At 39.1% G+C, this 20,557-nt stretch overlaps 1 protein-coding gene across 1 annotated transcript; it reads left to right on the forward strand.

Moving 5' to 3' along the window:
- The first annotated feature begins 8,342 nt into the window (after positions 1-8,342).
- slc10a3 (solute carrier family 10 member 3) lies at positions 8,343-13,920 on the forward strand. The gene has a single exon (XM_072279796.1). It carries the CDS (start codon positions 8,760-8,762, stop codon positions 10,140-10,142), a length of 1,383 nt encoding a protein of 460 aa, XP_072135897.1. The 5' UTR covers positions 8,343-8,759; the 3' UTR covers positions 10,143-13,920.
- Positions 13,921-20,557: the final 6,637 nt, after the last annotated feature.

Consider the following 20,557-nt stretch of genomic DNA (forward strand, 5'->3'; position numbering starts at 1 on the left):
TTTGCTCAAGTGGAAATTAAACAGTAATCTTCAGTTACGTTAGTGCTACACCAGCCACATTGGTGGTCCAGAATACAGTGGATTCTGCTTAATTGGGACACATTTGGACCAGTATGTTTTGGCCCAATTAAGCAGCTACCTCAATTAGCTTAAATTTCATGGAAATAGTTAAAATGTATTTTAAAAAAGACTAACTATTGTTTAATGGAGTAACAATTTATGTATTTAATTGAAATACAGAACAAATTAGAACATTACCAATACCTTTACAGTACTATAAAAATGTGTATTAGTTCCTAATAGTTATCAACTGAGGAATTCATCTGTCATGTTCTTTGATTGACTGTAAATGACCAAAAATCAGTGCAGACACCTGGTGCAGATAATGGACTGCCTTCATATAGTCCTTTAGATGATTGCATCCTCCGAATATTCACTTTCATTATAACATTCAAGATGATTGTCAACACCTTCATAATTCCTAGCTTATTGAAGTAGTAAAATTGTTTCATTTTCACTCCTGGCCGGTTATAGCATCTCCAAGCCTCCAAGAATGCTCAAAACCGCAGCAAGCAAAACAGTTCCGAATTGTCTTACTACTTATTTCTCGCCACGTATCAATGAAAAAAATCACAGCTTTTTGTACAGAACACACACAACTAATGCTATTTAAAATCTAATCGCTGTAAGCATGGTGTAGTGTCTAACTGTCATGCAAGTGCATGTGACAGACATTGTTTTTAAACTGTTTGGCAGCAGTCTCCTGCCCCAATTAAGCAGCATAGTGTCCCAAATAAACAAAGCGAATCCTGACTATTTTCTTGATTTAGTTTGTGTTCTTTAAGAGTTGTTGAAAATAAACGGCTGGGCTGATTAACCAATGGTTCAGTTAATCTGAATCCACTGAATATGGTATTAAAATCTATGTCACAACAACTTTTTGTAGGATCTTACTGTGTGATCTTGTTGGAACTTGTTGGTTTGCATATTTGCTACATCACAGCAATGATTGTATTTCAAAAGTATTCAAAACATCCAAAGTTGCAAAAATGGACCATATAAATCCATTTTCTTTTTTCTTTTTAGTCCTTGGCACATAGGACAAATATTCCCTTCAGCAAGAGAACTTACAGTATTTTGTTTTGTTCCAAAACGGAAACCTATCAGCTACATATGGAACATAAAACATTAGAGTTATGTGAAAAAAACACTATAGTTATGTGGTAAAATGTTTAATATATATTTTAAATATTATTAAAAACATAACAGTATTCAAAATTATGCAAGTAAGTTATGAAGAAAAAGCAAGTTCAACCTAATGGTGTGAAAAAAGCAAGTGTGATCTCAAGAACAAATGATTCAGCACCCACATCATAAATTGATCATCCCTTCAATGTTCAGTTGCACTTTGTACGCCATCTTAGTAAGGCTGGAGTACTTTGTACTGCAAGGGAGAGTGGCGGCATATACGTTGTAATCAACCAATTGCTCTGTCATAATGTTACTTTGCTAGTGCATGTTAGTTTGTATAATCTATTTGCCTCCCAAAATAATTTATAGATCGATGTCTGAGATTGGGGCCAGACAGAGGGTCCATTTCCTAAGGTGATGCTCCCCTTTGAGTTTTAATCTTTTGCACCTTGGACACTTTTCTTTGAACCTTCTCTTATGGAAGCTTTCTGGCAGACAAGTGTTTGTCACATTTGCAGGATATTCTGTACCATCTGAAATAAGAGAAAAACAGATGACTAGCAGGGGACCATTGTCACTGAATCTATCCATATTCAGAAAAACTACGGAATTAAATTTCAGGCAATGGGATGTTAAATTTGCTAAATTAAGAGAGGAGAAATTTATCTTTGGTCATTGGGACTAAACATACTATATGGAACAACTATTCACAGATTGTAGTTACCCTTGCAAATTTAGTTCTACCGACTTCAATTTGTTAGCATAGAATAGGGGATGAAGTTTTGGTATTCAGAATGGAATGCTGGCTTGTATACTGAAAATCTCCCCATGGTTCTTTAGCAGCCAAACTGAACTTTGTTTTAACATTTTGAATGAAATGTTGTATCTCCAACACATCATGTGGACTACAATAGATCATCAACTTAAGTAATACAATATCATTTGGTGCATTACTTACTATTGACTAGAAATTTATATTGAATTATTCCTCCAATTACACATCATATTAAGTACCAGGACAACTTGGATTTTTTAATAGTGCTTTTTACACATTGCATTTAGCCATTTGAGGGAGCACTGTGAGAATGATCTTTTGAAGATGACAACTAGAAGCAAAATATGTGAACCCTTCAAAATCAGGAAAAGTTTCAGAACTGTTTCAGTAACAAGAAAAATCATTTCCAATTTAAACAATCTCCTGAGTTTGCCAAAAGGAGAAGACCCAATAAAATTTTCATTCATCCCTTAGGAATTTGAGTGATATAAATAGCATTGTCTCTCTCAACCACAGTTTGGATTTGACAAAATTGAAAAAGTAAAATATACTGTATATGTATTACAATGTCATTTTAATATTCAGTGCTTGAACCAGTTTATGATTCATAAATGCTTGAATGCAAATGTGATCATCAATATTTTATACAGACTAAGAAGGAACATACCTTCACTCAGCAGCACACAGAAGCAGGGAACTTTACAGCTAATTAACAGTTTTCTGGTGGTTAAGTTTAACAACACTAAAAATCACCCTGTAGCCTATGGCTACCGTCCATGAAGTCAACTTAATCTTTGTGTCACCTGTGAACTTACTGATCACCTAATCTAGCCACAGTTATTGTTGAAGCAACATTGCTAATGGTTTGTCTCCTAAAACACATGAAAACTTCTACAGATGTACCATGGGGAGCATTCTGACTGGCTGCAATACTGTCTGGTATGGGGGGCGGGGGGGGGGGGGGAGGCTACTGCACAGGATCAAAATAGGCTCCAGAGTTGTAAAATTAGTCAGCTCCATCACGGGTACCAGCCTCCAAGACATCTTCAAGGAGCGGCGTCTCAGAAAGACGATGTCCATCATTAAGGACCCCCATCACTCAGGACGTGCCCTCTTCTCATTGTTACTGTCAGGAGTGTTACATGCCTCAAGGAGATCTGTGATTTTTTTTGTGAGAATGAAGTAATGGTCTTTTGGAGGTCACCTGATGTAATTTTCCCACTGATGTGAGGTCATGTGACGACATGTGCACCACAGGTATATAAGGGTAGACTCCAGATGACGCAGTGAGTTTTTAGTTTGTAGATTTCCAGGTAGAACGTGCTGCGTCTCCGTTTCTGTTGCGTGTTTGTTTTTGTGACGCAGTTTCATTTTTGAAACGGTTGTGCATTCTGTTGCAAGATACAATGTTATTGGACTGGAAATTTTTGGCTAGATGTGCTGATTTACCCTATTCCTGCAGTAGAAGGGAGAGTGAAGACTTTATCGTAGTACAGGATTGAAGGATTGAGAGGAGTCGGCATCGTTTGGCAGTTTAACAAAGGATCGACCTTATTGAGTCTTCGTTGAAGGAGTAGCGACCTGCATCGGAGATAACTCTTGCCAAAAGAGAAAAGAGCTCATGCAAAGGTTTGCTCTCTAGAATTTAAGGTCAGTTGTTTTAAACTGTTTATTTACTGCATCGTGAATCCTGTGGACAGAACCAGCAGGAAAGTCGCGTCTATGAAGAAATCCTTCTCCAGAGAAGTCTCTCCCAATTGAACGTATAAATCTGTAGGACTTTCAAATTTACCATTTTAAGAACTATATCTGACTTTATCGCCTTAAAAATTGTTTTCGCATTTAACGCTTTAAGAACCAGTGCTGAGTGACGATTTGTTGAACGGCTGCATAGTGGTTAACTTCCGGTTAAGATTTTCGTTTGTTTTTTCCCTATCGTTTATCATTGTTTAATAATGTTTGGTTGTTTTTATATAACCTGTCTCGATTGATATTCATTGTTGCCGGTTACTTAACAGGAAGGAGGTACAAAAGCCTGAAGGCACACTCAACAATTCAGGAATAGCTTCTTTTCCTCTGCCATCCGATTTCTAAATTGACATTGAACCCATGGACACTACCTCACTATTTTGTTTAAATTTCTGTTTTGCACTACTTATCTTAATTTAACTATTTAATATGCATATACACTTACTGTAATTAAGTTTTTTCTGTACTTATCATATATTACATTGACTGCTGCAACAAAGTTAACAAATTTTACGATATATGGCAAAGATAGTAAACCTGATTTTGATTCCAAAGCTTCCTTTATTCATTATCACATTGTAACAGTATCTCTACATTGTGATAGTAACTACACATCAAAACTACTTCTGAAGGGCACTAAAGTATATTATAAGACCATAGACATAAATGCAAAAGTAGGCCATTTGGCCCATCGAGTCTGCTCTCCCATTCAAACATGGCTGATCCTTTTATCCCCTTCTCAGCCCCACTTCCAGCCTTCTCGTAACCTTTGATCCATGTCTAATCAAGAAGCTATCAAGTTCTACCTTAAATACACCCAATGACCTGGCCTCCATAGCTGCCCGTGGTAATAAATTCCACAGAATCACCACTCTCCAGCTAAAAAAATTTCTCCACATCTTTGTTTTAAGTGGACACTCCTCAATCCTGAGGCTATGCCCTCTTGCCCTAGACTCCCCCACCTTGGGAAACATCCTTTCCACATCTACTCATTCTAGGTTTTTCAACATTCGAAAGGTTTCAATGAGATCCCCCATCATCCTTCTAAATTCCAGTGAGTACAGACCCAGAGCTATCAAACATTCCTCACAAGATAACCCCTTCATTCCCAGAATCATCCTTCTGAACCAACTCCAATGCCAGTACATCTTTTCTTGGATGAGGAGCCCAAAACTGTCCACAACACTCAAGGTGAGGCCTCACTAGCACCTTATAAAGCCTCAGCATCACATCCTTGCTCTTATATAACCATATAACAATTACAGCACGGAAACAGGCCATCTCGGCCCCTCTAGTCCGTGCCGAACTCTTACTCTCACCTAGTCCAACCGACCTGCACTCAGCCCATAACCCTCCATTCCTTTCTTTTCCATATAACTGTCCAATTTAACTTTAAACAACAACATCGAACCTGCCTCAACCACTTCTGCTGGAAGCTCGTTCCACACAGCTACCACTCTCTGAGTAAAGAAGTTCCCCCTCATTTTACCCCTAAACTTTTGCCCTTTAACTCTCAACTCATGTCCTCTTGTTTGAATCTCCCTCACCCTCAATGGAAAAAGCCTATCCATGTCAACTCTATCTATCCCCCTCATAATTTTAAATACCTCTATCAAGTCCCCCATCAACCTTCTACGTTCCGAAGAATAAAGACCCAACTTGTTCAACCTTTTTCTGTAACTTAAGTGATGAAACCCAGGTAACATTCTCATAAATACTTCAAATTTGGCCTCACCAATGCCTTGTACAATTTTAATATTACATCCCAACTCCTATACTTAATGGTCTGATTTATAAAGGCCAGCATACCAAAAGCTTTCTTCACCACCCTATCCACATGAGATTCCACCTTCCGGGAACTATGCACCATTATTCCTAGATCCCTCTGTTCTACTGCATTCTTGAATGTCCTACCATTTACCATGTATGTCCTATTTTGATCAGTCCTACCAAAATGTAGCACCTCACATTTTTCAGCATTAAACTCCATCTGCCATCTTTCAGCCCACTCTCCTAACTGGCCTAAATCTCTCTGCAAGCTTTGAAAACCTACTTCATTATCCACAACTCCACCTATCTTAGTATCATCTGCATACTTACTCATCCAATTTACCACCCCATCATCCAGATCATTAATGTATATGACAAACAACATTGGACCCAGTACAGATCCCTGAAGCACACCACCGGCCTCCAATCTGACAAACAGTTATCCACCACCACTCTCTTATATTCCAGACCTCTTGAAATGAATGCTAACATTGGACTTGCCTTCCTCACCACTGGCCCTACCTGCAAGTTAACCTTATCTAGAAATTCATCTCTAGTTAATAATGATAAATTGAAGTCAATAGAATTAACTTTCAGAAGCAGAGTAAAACCTGAAGCCACTATCACGTACTGCATGTAGCAGTATTGACAGAGGAGGAATATCAGCGTATTTGTCACTCATTGGCAATCTGTTCACTCCTGAGTTAGAAAGTTATTGGATTGAGCTCTATTCCAGGTGATGCCTACAAGTAAAGATGAGAATTTAAAATTTAAACTCTTGTACATTGACATTAAATCTGTTTTTCACATTCAGTAGGAACAAAATCCTCAGACGTAAGGCATGAATAGGAAGGACAATACTTTCAAACTATGACAATATCTTACAATTCTAGATGATATCTAAAAGGTACTTGCAGTTAATGTGAGTAGAGAGGTGACAACCTATGCCCTTTTGCGTCTTGTTAAACTTCTTGGTGGTGAGTTACGGTTTAGTCTGAGAAATTTGCCTGAAGTAAAATTATTGAGGGTGTAGATTGTTTGATGTGAAGCTATCATGAAAAATTTTTCAAAACTTATTCAACTCACTCACATAAAATCAATCCTCATCTGCAGCCTAGTCCATTATATTTTGCTGAATATATGGAATGGATACAGAAGATACAGTGGTTGTTCATAAATAGAAAGAGCTGGACTTGTAACTGTGGAAAGGTAATACAGATAGGGGAGAGTAATAGGAATACTGGACAACACAACTTCTGCTTTCTATGCTAGTGGTGCTGAGCTAACTTTTTCAATAAATAAGGTTAGCATCAGGATACAGATCAACATACTGCATTCTATATATGGGTGCCTTTCCAGCTTGAACTGGCAGTAGTTAGAATCCTCTGAATCTGAATGAAAAGTAGGGTTGTTTTAGAGGAATAGAAAGACAACATTTTAATTTTAGATTTCTGTTTATTATAAATTATATTTATAATTTATACTTTGATCCCTTACTAGTTGGTCATCTGACTATGGCTACGGCAGCATACAATTTAAATACTGGAATGGTATCTAGAGATCTGGATCACTAACCCAAAACCATGAGTTCAAATTGCTTGGGGAATTAATTTCAAATAATTACATAAAATTGGAACTGAGAGATGAAACTATCTGTGGGTACAACACCTTGCAGAACTATTAAAGCCACTGTCTCACAGCACCAGAGTCCCTGCTCCAGGTCGTCAGGTGCTACCCTGTGGAGTTTAAAAATTCTCCCTGTGACAGTATATACTTCCTTTAGGAGTTCCATAAACAATCCAGAGGTCATCCAAATCAGTCACAAGCCTTTACTCTCAGTTGCACAAGCTCTAAGATACCCGATCTCACTTCTTGAGTTAATGGCAGTCGTCTCAACTTTCAAGTCTCTAAGCACTGCAATTCTCTAACAAGATCACTTTATCTCTCCTCCTTTACAATAATAATTGAAACCATGTTATCCATGCTCTCAGTTAGCCTGGTGTCAAATCCTATGAAATGCTTTGGGATGTTTTACCAAGATGAGGACCTATATTAATACAAATTATTCTCACTGGCCATTCAATTGGAACGTCTTCGGCTAAAGAACGGCCGTTAAACGTGTACATAGAAAGTTCCATATGCTGCGTCATGAGCTAATATTTCAAGCTGAAGTGGGCAAAATAGACCCTACCCCAGATTCCGATTCCAAACTTAGCTTAAAAGGACCATTATAAATGGCAAAAGGTAGCCCTCCATGCCATCTGTCTGGGCTGAAATCACACGCAGATCATGGTGGAAGGGGGAAAGAAGTGAAAATAGGCCAAGGTGGGAAATGCCAGGCACGTCACTTTGGTGAAAGCTGGCAGCCTGTCGGGAAAATTGCAGCCGAAATAGGAAACAAAAGTCTCCAGTCCGCTGGAGGAGGACTCTCCTCACGTTCATTGGTAATGCACATCAAATAAACAATTTACATTGGGAATCCAAAATGCCTTTTGAGGTATGAATAGGGATTCGATTATGCCGTCAACATCTTAGTTTGTGTTTATCTCTTAAAGTTGTCACAAATGCAGCACAACATTTTAAAAAATCCCTAAATAGGATCCCTGACTGTTGATCTGCCGGCAGCATGAAATATAATGGCAATGAGTCGGCTGAATTATAAAGAACCCATTCAAGGTCTCCACGGAGACGAGGCGTGACCAAGGTCGTACCACAGAATGCACTGAAAGACTGCGAGAGAGGCGTAGTGTTTAAAAATAATAAACCGGAAAAAAATGAGTCCGGAAACATCGGCTGCAGATGCATTTGAAAGGCTTTGACCCAATTGGGCTGTACTGCCCGTGCAGTTGATAGGCGGCGACTGAGGATGGCAGGAAGAGGGATGCAGTGAACGGTGCGAGGCAGCGTAAACGGAGTAAACCCCCCCTCACTGAGGGAAGGGCGTCTTTCAAATCTGCTTCCAAACCATCATTTCCCGGGCTGACGTCAGGAGCGGTGAAAAGGGAGAGTCGACCAACACACATTGACGGCGTTATTTTGAGCTGTGCCGGAAGGAAGGAGGTGGGAACTCCCGAGATCTTGTCTGATTTACTGCGGACTCCCAGCCATGGCCGGGCTGCGAACCCCCTGCGCTGGCGCTGATTCGGCGGGCTGAGCCTCCTGCAGGTAAACGTAGGGGCACGAAGAAGTGCGGGGTAACTGCAATTTGTGTGTGGCCCTTGCCCTTCCGCTTCCTCCTTTCCACTGAATTGACGCAGTAAAAAGTTGTTGCGGAATGGTTGATGTCTCGAAGTTGTGGACAGCCGGCATGAAGAAGGCGCTGCTGGTTGTGGCATTCATCGGCGGGGTCTACTGCTTGTCGGACTCGAACCAGAGCCATACCACCCCGGCGCCCTACTACGTAAACATCGGCGACGGCACTTCGACTCAATTCGACTTTCCCGAAAACACCGACGGTATTATTGTGGTTTCCAGCCGGTATCGAGCGGCCACGGAAAAGGGCTGTACTAGACTGATAGTTGAGTCTCTAGATCCGGATGTCCTCAAAATAATCAACGTTACCGACGCCGAAACCATTGGCTTGGTGAAAAGTTACATCGTCAGCATTAAATCCCGACTGGCCGGCACCGCACCACTCTTAATCAGACTATTGGATGTCGCCAGGGTTAAGCCATTCACCGTGGAAGAGCGAAAAGATTACATCATTAAAGTATCGCCTACTGATGATGTTTTAAGTTACAACGGACTGGCGCATTTCTCTCAAAACCCTGTCCTTTATTTTCTTTTGCCGTTGATATTTATTAACAAATGCGCTTTTGGTTGTAAGGTGGAGATAGCGGTACTTCGAGGTATTCTGAAGCAGCCGCATCCAGTTATTCTAGGGGTGATAGGGCAGTTTGTTGTTATGCCCTTGTATGGATATATTATGTCCAGGATCTTCTCCCTGCCCAAAGCCCTTTCCCTTGGGCTGGCAATTACCTGCTCTGCCCCAGGAGGGGGAGGAGGTTACCTCTACAGTCTTCTTCTCGGAGGGGATGTTACCCTTGCGATTTCCATGACCTTGATCTCCACTCTGGTTGCCACTGTTATGATGCCACTTTCATCCACTATCTATAGCCACATTCTCAATGTTCATGAAACACTCCATGTGCCATTTACCAAGATTTTGGTGACATTACTGTTTATAGCTATTCCCATTTCAACAGGAATGTTAATCAAGTATAAATTGCCACGGGTCAGTAAGTTCTTGCTTTTGTTCATTCGACCCCTCAGTTTTATATTGATCATTGGAGGACTCTTCATGGCCTATCAAATGGGAGCTGCCATACTTTATAATGTGCGCAAAGAAATAATTCTTGCTGGAGTCGCTGTTCCTATCTTTGGACTGTTCATTGGATATCTTATGGCCTATTGTTTGAAATTACCTGTGCCTGTGTGCAAAACAGTCAGTATAGAAATTGGAGTCCAAAATAGTCTGCTAGCTCTTGCTGTGCTCCAGTTGTCCTTCCGCCGCATTGAAGCAGATTTTGCCTCACAGGCTCCTTTCATAGTGGCCCTGAGTAGCACTTCGGAAATGCTGCTGCTTGTGATTGTTCATTTCATATACAAAAGTCTCAGGGCCAGCCCCGTCTCTGAAGAAAATGGCTTTAAATCTTAAACTTTCTGGATTGGTTCCATTAAAGCAAAATTATTGCACTGCAAATGTATTTGAAATATTTTTCTACTGACACATTTTCTAAAATGAAAGTATATAGCTACTGCAGTAAATTAATATGTTTACATGGCATTCTGAAATGAGCCACTTCCATGTTTTTGTTGTAAGCACAAAAAGTCTGTATTTGGAAAACTGCTGTCTTAAAAATAGGAACTCTGGTATAATCTAGTATCTAATTTCAGTTGAAATGACAACTGTAAGATTTTGTTGCTTTAGGAAAGTCTTAAATAATTTTAAATTATATTGCTTTAAAATAGCTGTGACAATTTCTTTTTAGGCAACAGTTTGTGCTATGTGCAATGACAGTTCTTGTCCCCTGTCAATATTTGAGATGTCAAAGGCACGCAGTATTCAAGAGATTGCCACAGGGATAATGAGAATTCTATGATTTTACTATTGTCTAGAATGGTACTTGTCGGTGTTTTCTGCTTTGGTAATTGGCAACATTCTCTGAAACGTGTAAACATATTCCTCAAGTTGGACTGAATAAGTTTTCCAGTGATCAAATTCTCAATGGTGGGAGTGAGTAGGATTCCTTGCTCAGGATCTGCATCATTGGACATTTTTTTTTGCAAAATGTTAGTTGTCAATTTGTGTATCCAGCACTAACTAATATTTGTCTCTTTTGCAGTATCAATAAGAATGCACCCTTTATAATTTGCACTCCTGAGCTTTAATTTGCACTGTGCTATTTAAACAATATCTTTAATTTTTCTTCTGAAGAAAATTTTCCCACTTCATCCCACCTTCTTTATTGACAGCCTCCCAATCCCATGTTTCTAGGCATTATTTCAAGAGTTGGCAATTGTGATAGGTATTAAGCAGCTCGATTTTATTCTGCACACCTCTATCAAGTCCAATCATATCCTTGCACGAGAGCGTCCCAATAAAACTCATTGAATGCACAGGACTCCTTCATCACTTCTACCTAAGCACTTCTCATGAGCCCAAGAGTTTGGAAACTAGTTGTCATTGCTGCCGCCACTACTGAGATCAGCTACCTTGCCAAAGACTACAAGGGAAGTTACATATCTTTAACTTGAAAAGTTACAATTAGAAATTTTCTTTAAGTTTAGTTCTGTATTCAAACAAAACAATTTTAAAAAATGGATTTTAAATTTGGGCATAGAATTGTAATGATTCAGTAACTGCTGTCAGGTTAACTCGTGCAGTCCATTTGATATTGATTTAATTAGCTAGCAATTTGTCATAAATGTTCAGATTGTTACGTGGTTGTAGAGATGTTGAAAAAATTGCTTTTGAATTTTTTTGTGGGGAAACAAAGTATTTTGAAATGGAAGAAAAATCTTAAACACCAGGTACATTATGCAAATGCACTTTTACCATTTATAGGAAGAATTACACCTATTCCAGATAGTCTAATTTGGGTTTTTTCAGTATCCTTTCTCCACTGAAAACAGCTTTAAATAGATTGCAATGATTTCTTTTCAGCTGGTATTTCATTATGAAAACTGCAATTCATAATCTATTTTATTTTGTGTACTCTGCAGTTGCCATGTTCATACATTGTTACTTAAGTAATTGTGCTGAGAAACAAGTCTTTTATTCCTTGCATACAGTATTGTATATGTCACAAAAACATGATGAAATACATCTGGAATATTATAAAGATATGCCAGCTACTTTAGAAATTTCAAGATGAAATGAAAAATATTCTGTGGATGCCTGAGTAAACATAAGATAAACTAAAGGTAATTGGCAAAAGAATCAAAAGATGCGAAAGGAGCTTTAAATCATCACGATATGGAGCAAATTTCATAAGAGCATTCAATGTAAACCATGTAACTTCCAATAACTTGAGGGAAAATTTAATTGGCTATGGGAAAAGAAATGGAAATCATACATTTTTTTAAAGAAACTGACAAAGGCATAATGGTCTGATTGTTCTCTTGTTCTTTGTGTCAGTCTAATTTGGTTTATTAGTAAAATAACTGAATTTTCCTCAATCTAGGTATAAATGCCTTAAGAACATTTCATTTGCCAAGAATGTTCTTACTTTTAGTGTGAAAGCCTATAACAGAATACATTGAAGCGAATTCTGTGTGCTCAGTTTGCTGGCAATGAGTTTACATAATAGATGAGCGGAGTTGGCAGATAAAATGGGTTGCTGGAAAAAGGTTACTGTACAATTAACTATCAAGTTGCTCTGCAGTATCTCATTGTTTGCTTTTTACTGTTTAGAGGGATCAATAATTAAAGTAGGTTTCATACATAGAAGTCATCGTATTTCTATATTTTGTGGGCCATTGCAATTCAGCCAACTAAGACAAAACCCCCTTCATTTTAGTGAACTACATGAAGGCTTTTCTCCTCTGCAAAGGGTGGTAGAGGTTGATACAATTTACTAAAGCAGTTTAAGAAGAACTGCAGAAACACTTTTGCCATGAGTACAGTGTTTGTTGCACAACATTCAACATTCTTTCTCGTTTACTGGAGACCTTTAGCATGAGGGACTTAATTTACCCAGTGGTTTTGATAATCTCATTTTGAATATGCTATTTCCAGTCAATCTTGAATCATTTAACAAAATAATATTAGAGAAATTGCTAATATTTTCTACAAATCAGTATAATTTAACAACTAAATTCATTAGTATTGTCATACAAAAGTCAATCCATTCAGTTGTTTCATTCTGTTTTCATTCAAAAATATGTTGCCTTTCACTGTACTTAATTTGGAAAGAAACATTGAAATTGGCATTTTTAAAATGAGTACATTTTTTGTATATTAGCAGTAAATAAAACTCAGTATTAACTGAGTTGTGGGTGGGGAAAATACTGTTTGCTACATCAACAATTTTTGGGGGATTTTACCTTTTTTTTGGTATTCTGCGTCACAACTTCCTGCAATAACAATTTCCATTGCTCTCCAGATTGGAGCATACCATTCACTCATTTCTTAATGTGCAGGGTGGAAAATATAATTCTTTATTATAATTTTTTTTGTATATTGTGCTTTCTGCCTTGCCTTGACCAATTCAATAGCTTTAAAGAATATTGCTTGAGGGAAGAGTGGTTGACAGGACATCTGAAATTCTCTGTGTGTCTGTCCAAGTAGTAGCAGATCTTTTTAATATAATTATTAACATGACATGCCAGTTATAACAGCAGATGCTGTAAATTCTGACATTTCAAAATAAAATCAGGAAATGCTGAAAACACTGATCAAACTTCTGTCCGCAGAAGCTACCTGACTTGCTGAATATTTTCAACATTTCCTGATTCATAATGCAAATAATTTTACTAAGATGAAGGCTCATGGGAAGTATGCCCCAAATAACATTGTGTATTGATTTATGGGTTTCTTTTTTTGCTGAGAAGATTGAATCCATTACCTTCTAGAATCAAACTGTTCAAATAAATAAAAGCCTTTGCTTTTGAGTGATTTATGTGTAATTTTGGGAAAACTCCATGTCGTTGATTAATAACCATTTATAGAAACATACATAGAAAATTTATCTAATGTCATCTTTGGCGGTTTTATCTGTGTTCACTTTATGAATGTGATTTGACTACTGGATCAGCTGAGGATGTGTACAATTATTGTAAAACTCAGTGTCTTGTGTCTGGTGAGCATTTAGAGATGTCCCCTGTGTTATGCCTTTTCAGGTTACAGAAATTCACTATTACTGAAATCATAAAACGCCACATTAAAATTTGAGATACAGAATAAACATCACTCTTACAAAATTGGTGGTGAAAATTATATTTTTAGTCACTTGATACTAGTGCAGTCAGATTTGGATATAATGTCACCATGTCAATTGGGATGGCAGTCAGATCCCAGTCCTTTCATGGCCATGCCTCTCTGCTCCAGGACCATTTAAATAGGTGTCTCAGTGCAGTGCTGCCTACCATCCTCTTCATCTGCAAGGCATTTTATCTTATGTACTGTATTGTGGGAGGCTGCAGTAGCCATTGCCATTACCCTTCTTCTACTAAGTCACTGTGTTTATTCTCTTACTCCCATGATTTCCTTCACCACTTCTCTGAACCCCAATCCTCAAGTTCAGGTTCAGATTAATTTATCACATCTGCATCAAAACATGGACCACACCTGGAGTATTGTGTGCAGTCTTGGTCCCCTAATCTGAGGAAAGACATCCTTGCCATAGAGGGACTACAAAGAAGGTTCACCAGATTGATTCCTGGGATGGCAGGACTTTCATATGATGAAAGACTGGATCGACTAGGCTTATACTCGTTGGAATTTAGAAGATTGAGGGGGGATCTTATTGAAACGTATAAAATCCTAAAGGGATTGGACAGGCTAGATGCAGGAAGATTGTTCCCGATGTTGGGGAAGTCTAGAACGAGGGGTCACAGTTTGAGGATAAAGGGGAAGCCTTTTAGGACCGAGATGAGGAAAAACTTCTTCACACAGAGAGTGGTGAATCTGTGGAATTCTCTGCCACAGGAAACAGTTGAGGCCAGTTCATTGGCTATATTTAAGAGGGAGTTAGATATGGCCCTTGTGGCTAAAGGGATCAGGGGGTATGGAGGGAAGTCTGATACAGGGTTCTGAGTTGGATGATCAGCCATGATCATACTGAATGGTGGTGCAGTGTCGAAGGGCCGAATGGCCTACTCCTGCACCTATTTTCTATGTTTCTAAAACATACAGTGAAATGGATTATTTGTATAACAACCAGTGCACCCAAAGATGTGCTGAGGGCAGCCTGAAAGTGTCACCACATTTTCTGGTGCCAACGCAAAACAGCCCAGCAACACAAAACAAGCAACTTTCCCAGCTCATGCACACAGGCCACCAACCCCAGGATATTGACTTTGGGCCTTTAGTCTCTGGTCCAGACTCCCAGACCTGCAAAAGTTGGCTTTCAGCCTCCAGTTTCTGGCCTGGACTTGCCCTTTACCTCTGGACTCCCAACTTCAGTCTTCTACCTTTTGGAATTGCTACCTCTGGACTCACTGAGCTTTGGACTTCAACCTTGGGCTTTGCCTCCAGCCTTTGCTGATCTCTGGATATTGACCCGAGGACACTGAGCATGGTTTGACCTTCAGATTCTGTTCTTTTCCCTAAAACAAATAAACAAATAAATAAATAAATAAATAAATAAAATCTAGACCCTTTCCTAATCCACGAGACTTGCATGCCAGAGAAAATGACTCACAGGTCAGGGTAACTGTGCTACACTCTGAGGTGTCTGTTAGCTTGACCAGAGAGGGCATGGCAATGCAGGAACTCATCTGTGATTACCAAGCCAATCAATCGTGTTATAGCAAATCACGAAACAAATGGATTTTAGAAATGCAACTCCTTCATAATGTAAGGATTGCCTGTGTGTGATATTGGCAGGGTGGCGCAGAGGTTAGAGGTCAGCTTAATTGTATTACAGTGCCAGCAATCCACGTTCAATCCCCCTGCCAGGTCTGATCTAAAGTTCAATATATTTCTGGTTTACTAAACTGGAAACTAGTTTCCTGCCTCAAAATCAAAACTTACAAATTGGATGGTGCCAGATGTGACTCCACTATCTCAAAAGGGAGGGAGAAATCACCAGTGGGAGGTATTTAGGTTTTCAGAAAACCTTTAAGAGAGTATTGTGTAAAAGTAAAGCATGTGGAACTGGGGTAATATACTAGTATAGATTGAAATTTGGCTGACAGATTGGACACTTGGCAGGGATAAATGGGACCTACTTGAGTGGCAAGGTTATTGAATAGGTGCTGGGTTTTCTGTTCCACTGTAATGTGAGTAAAGGAACTCATCCAGATCCAGCAGTTCCAAAAGCAAAAAATGACTGTGTAATGGACACTCTGTAATGACTGGGAGATTCTACAATATTATAACACTAATTGAAATTTAAAGTAATGATTATAGATATCATGAGCTGTAAAAGTTCCCTTTAATGGCACACACCAATAAAACAGATTTACAAATTTACACCTTCAGCCAGACCAATCTGGTATAATAAGAACAGGGTAATTTACTTTTGACGTAGAAATCCCACTTCATCCATCAGTGAAAACGCTGCTTGTACCTGCCCTGATTAAACTCTTTCAGATTCGTCACCATTTCCATGGCAATAGCAATCTGGCATGCCTTATTGATATGAAGCATTGTCTATCTAAAAACCTGAATGCACTCATCTTTAAAATACATCAATACCTCAATTTATGGTCTGGAAAACATCCTATGACTACAATGCCACAACAAATGTGTTACATGAATGGTATAATCAACCATTTCTCCAGGGTTTTGACTGCAGCAACTGAATTTGCCAATGATTGACACTGGAATACTTTGACACGCTCATTGAATGAGACAATGATTAGCAAGCATTGAGTGAATCTCCAACACAGGCATCCCTGAGTACAAATGACCTAACTTAAGAGCAGTTCAATGGCATCGCGGTTAGTGTAATGCTATTACAGCACCAACGACCCAGGCTCAATTCCATTGCACTCTGTAAGGAGTTCTGCAAAGTAATGTCATCTGGATTGGTATCTCCTGAATGGAGCATCATGATCCGAATCAGGTTTAATATCACTGGCATATGTTGTGAAATTTGTTAACTTAGTGGCAGCATTACAGTGCAATACATTTCTTTCTTTTTAAATTTTTTTATTAATTTTCCAAAATTATAAACAGAATAACAGTATTGATACAGAGAGATTGGAATTATCTTATTGTTGACAAACATGTATAAAAAAGACTTCAAATAATACAGGTGTAATAGACTTCCAAACTCTTAATATAGTTAATCATAGAGAAAAAAGAAATAAAAAGAAAAAAAATAATGCAAAGAAACCCCCCCCCCACAAAAAAAACTAAACACTAAACCGGAAAAAAAAGCAAACTGAACAAAATAAGGCTAGACCAATATCTTAAATTGAATACATTCAAAAATGTCGTCAACTCCGCTCCTCTATTCATGTATTTGAAGTTAATAAGAAGGATTCGGAAAAGGTCAAATTACATCATATGAAAATGTTGAATAAATTGTTTCCAAGTCTCTTCAAATTTAACCGAAGGATCAAAAATGTCCCTTCTAATTTTTTCTAAATTTAAACATGATATAGTTTGGGAAAACCATTGAAATGTAGTAGGAGGGTTGGTCTCCTTCCAGTTCAATAAAATGGATCTTCTGGCCATTAAAGTAACAAATGCGATCATCCGACAGGCTGAAGAGAGTGCAATACATTTATAAGGTAAGGTATATCACATCCGGGGTTTTCCGGTTAGCAGGTGATTTCCTTCCACACCGCTCTGATGTATTGGGAAATTGTGTACGAGGCAAGTTAGAGCAATGGTTTGCCATTGCCTTCTGCCGGGTGAGTTTTTTGTTAAGAGATCACCAGCTCTTAACCCAGCACAGATGGAGAGTGTGCAAGGGTGCCAGCTGGAATCGAACTCGGGACCTCTCGCCCCGAAGTCCAGTGCTGATGCCACTATGCTACCAGCCGGCTATATGTTTATAAATATAGGAAAAAAACTGAATTACTGTAAATATATGTATGTGTGTGTGTGTGTGTGAGAGAGAGAATATGTGTGTGTGTGTATATATATATGTGTGTGTATATATATATATATATATATATATAATAACTAAATTTTAAAAATAGTGTAAAAACAGAACTAATGAAAAAAGGGAGGTAGTGCTCATTGGTTCAATGTCCATTTAAGGATCGGGTGGCAGAGGGGAAGAAGCTGATCCTGAATCACTGTGTGTGTGTGTGTGTGTTTGTTTGTGTGCGCGCGCGCCTGCCTGCCTGCCTTCAGGCTTTTGTGTCTCCTTCCTGACAATAACAATGAGAAGAGGGCATGTCCTAGGCGATTGGGGGGGGGGGGGTCCTTAATAATGGATGCCATGTTCCTGAGACACCACTCCTTGAAAGTGTTTTGGATACTTCAGTGGCTAGTGCCCATGATGGAGCTAACTGATTTTACAACTTTCTGTAACTTCCTGTGATCCTGTGCAATAGCACCTCCACCACCCCAACCTCCTAATACCGGACAGTGATGCAGCCTGTCAGAATGCTCTCCACATTACATCTGTTTTAGGTGAAACAGATGAACGCTGCCTTGCGTTCCTTATAGCTGCATCAATATGTTGGGACCAGGTTAGATCCTCAGAGATATTGACACCAATACATTAAATTGGCAAAGCGGGGTGAGATCAGGGATGGGACAGTTGGAACACAGCGAGGGAAAAGCGAGCAATGCATTAAATTGGCAGCAACACAAGTGCATAGCTATTTCACCTGCATAAGAGGAAGTGTTTAGGCTCTTTATGGTGGGAAGGGAAAAGGCAAAAGGGTAGGTGTTGCATCAGATATACTTGCATGATAAGGTGATATGAGAAAGGGTTGATTATTAGTGGTGACAAGAAGTAAACCACTAATGTGCAGCAAGCATTTGCTTAAAAATGTGAAAGGAGAAGGAAAAGGAAGATGTGCCTGGTGGTGATATCACATTGAAGATGGTGGAAATAACTGAGGGTAATTATTGGTAGAAGGCAAAGACAAGGCAAACTGTTCTTGTTCTAAGTGAGAAGAAGGGTGACAACAGAAGTACTGGAACTGGAGTGGATATGGTTAACATTTCTGTTAACTACACAGGAAAACCACAGTTGAAAAGGACTGCATCTCAGAACCCAAATGCTGTTATTAAAACAGATACAATAGGCTTCAATAATGCTGTCTCTTTTATCTTCACTTTCCACACCTTTTTCCCCGCCGTGTTTCAACTGTCCCGTCTCTGATCCCACTACTCATTTGGAGCCTCAGATTCATCTGTTTATCTCCCCATTTCAATGAATTCCAAGCCCTTGTGGGACTGTCCTGACAGCTATTATTTCAACCTGTTTTTCATCTATAAGACTTGCATCTTGTTTCTCCCCTCACCCAATCTCTTCCATTTTACATCTGTGGCATTTCTGATGCTCTATGAAGATTTGGTAGTTTCCAATTTGCTTAGTCCAGCCAGCTCATTTTCTTAATCTGCTGGCATTTCACATCACGATGACCAGAGGGTTTTACACTTCTTCCTTGAAATAGAAGCCAAGTAAGTCTTCCTCCACCACCACCCTCCTTCACCAATCTAATTGTTCAGAAATTGCACAACATTTCCTTCTTTGACTTTTTCAAATCTAGTTTACTTCGGCAACTTACAAGGGTCAAAGGTACACTGTGGGGTATCATTATTGTTATAGCACTACTCTAATCCCTCCCTTTTTCTGATACAGTGATGTCTGCTTTCTAACCTCAATACAGAACTCTGTTTTATTTCTTTTTGCGAGCAACTACCATCCCACTCTCACTTCCACATGGCCCATCTCTGTTCCCTTTCTTGACTGGTCTATCTCCATTTTTGGATAGATTAGTAACCAACAACCATTTAAAAAGTCCATAAACTTCCAGGGTTATTATGAATAGTCCTTCTCCCTTCTGTATCCTGCAAGGAATCCATTCCATTCTCTAATTTTTGCCAGCTTCTGTTTCACTATTCGCAGATAATGCAGAACCTGCTGACGATTTCTGGCACCTTGTACTTTTACTTTCGATTTCCAGCATCTTGTGTTGTTGGTCTCTTGCATAATAGCAGTTTTTTTCCCTTCATTCTTTGCCGCCTACTTCAACCTCCGATAGGGAAATCATATGTGATTAACAATGCCTTACCAGCCTCTCCCAGCAGACAACACTGCATCTTGCTCAGCTCTTCCTCACCCTATCACATAACCTCTCTGGCCTCTTCCTCGCACACACATTCTGTTTGTTCTCTCCATTCCTCACCCTTCCCTGAAACCAGTTTGTTTCCTCAGTTTTGCCCTCACAATTCCCTACCCCACATAATTTCTATTAATAGTCAATGACTTTAAAGTTGAATTTTCAGAAATGCTACCTGCCCTGTGAGGTATTTTGGGAATTTCCTGTTTGTCTTTTTCAATCAATGATAAAAAATGCAACTTATACAGTCTGCATTTTGCTCTGCAGATGGCTTGCTTAAATTGAGAGACTGCAAACGCATTCTTTGGCATCAGGTTGTATCTAGGTCTCCTCTTTGTTATGGCATAATGTGTTGAACAGACTCACCAAGATCAAGGAAATTGAATAAACTTGATTGGTTATTAATCAAGACTGACTTTGGAAGGTCCTGCAAACAATGATGCAACTCAGAGAGCAACCAACCACCTGATACTCTCCATAGACAACATAGTCTTGAGAACAAATACCGATTTTAAAGGTGTTACAGATAGAAATAGCCACTTTAGATTGAGGGGCAGAGGAAAGGTGGGAGGAGGGGAAGGAGTAGAGGAAGTCAAATAGAGAGTGGAAGGATGGAGAGGTGAAGGAGAGACAAGAGCAGAGGGTAGA

This window comes from Mobula birostris, chromosome 15 (genome assembly GCF_030028105.1).
Source record: "Mobula birostris isolate sMobBir1 chromosome 15, sMobBir1.hap1, whole genome shotgun sequence".
Taxonomy (NCBI): Eukaryota; Metazoa; Chordata; class Chondrichthyes; order Myliobatiformes; family Myliobatidae; genus Mobula; species Mobula birostris.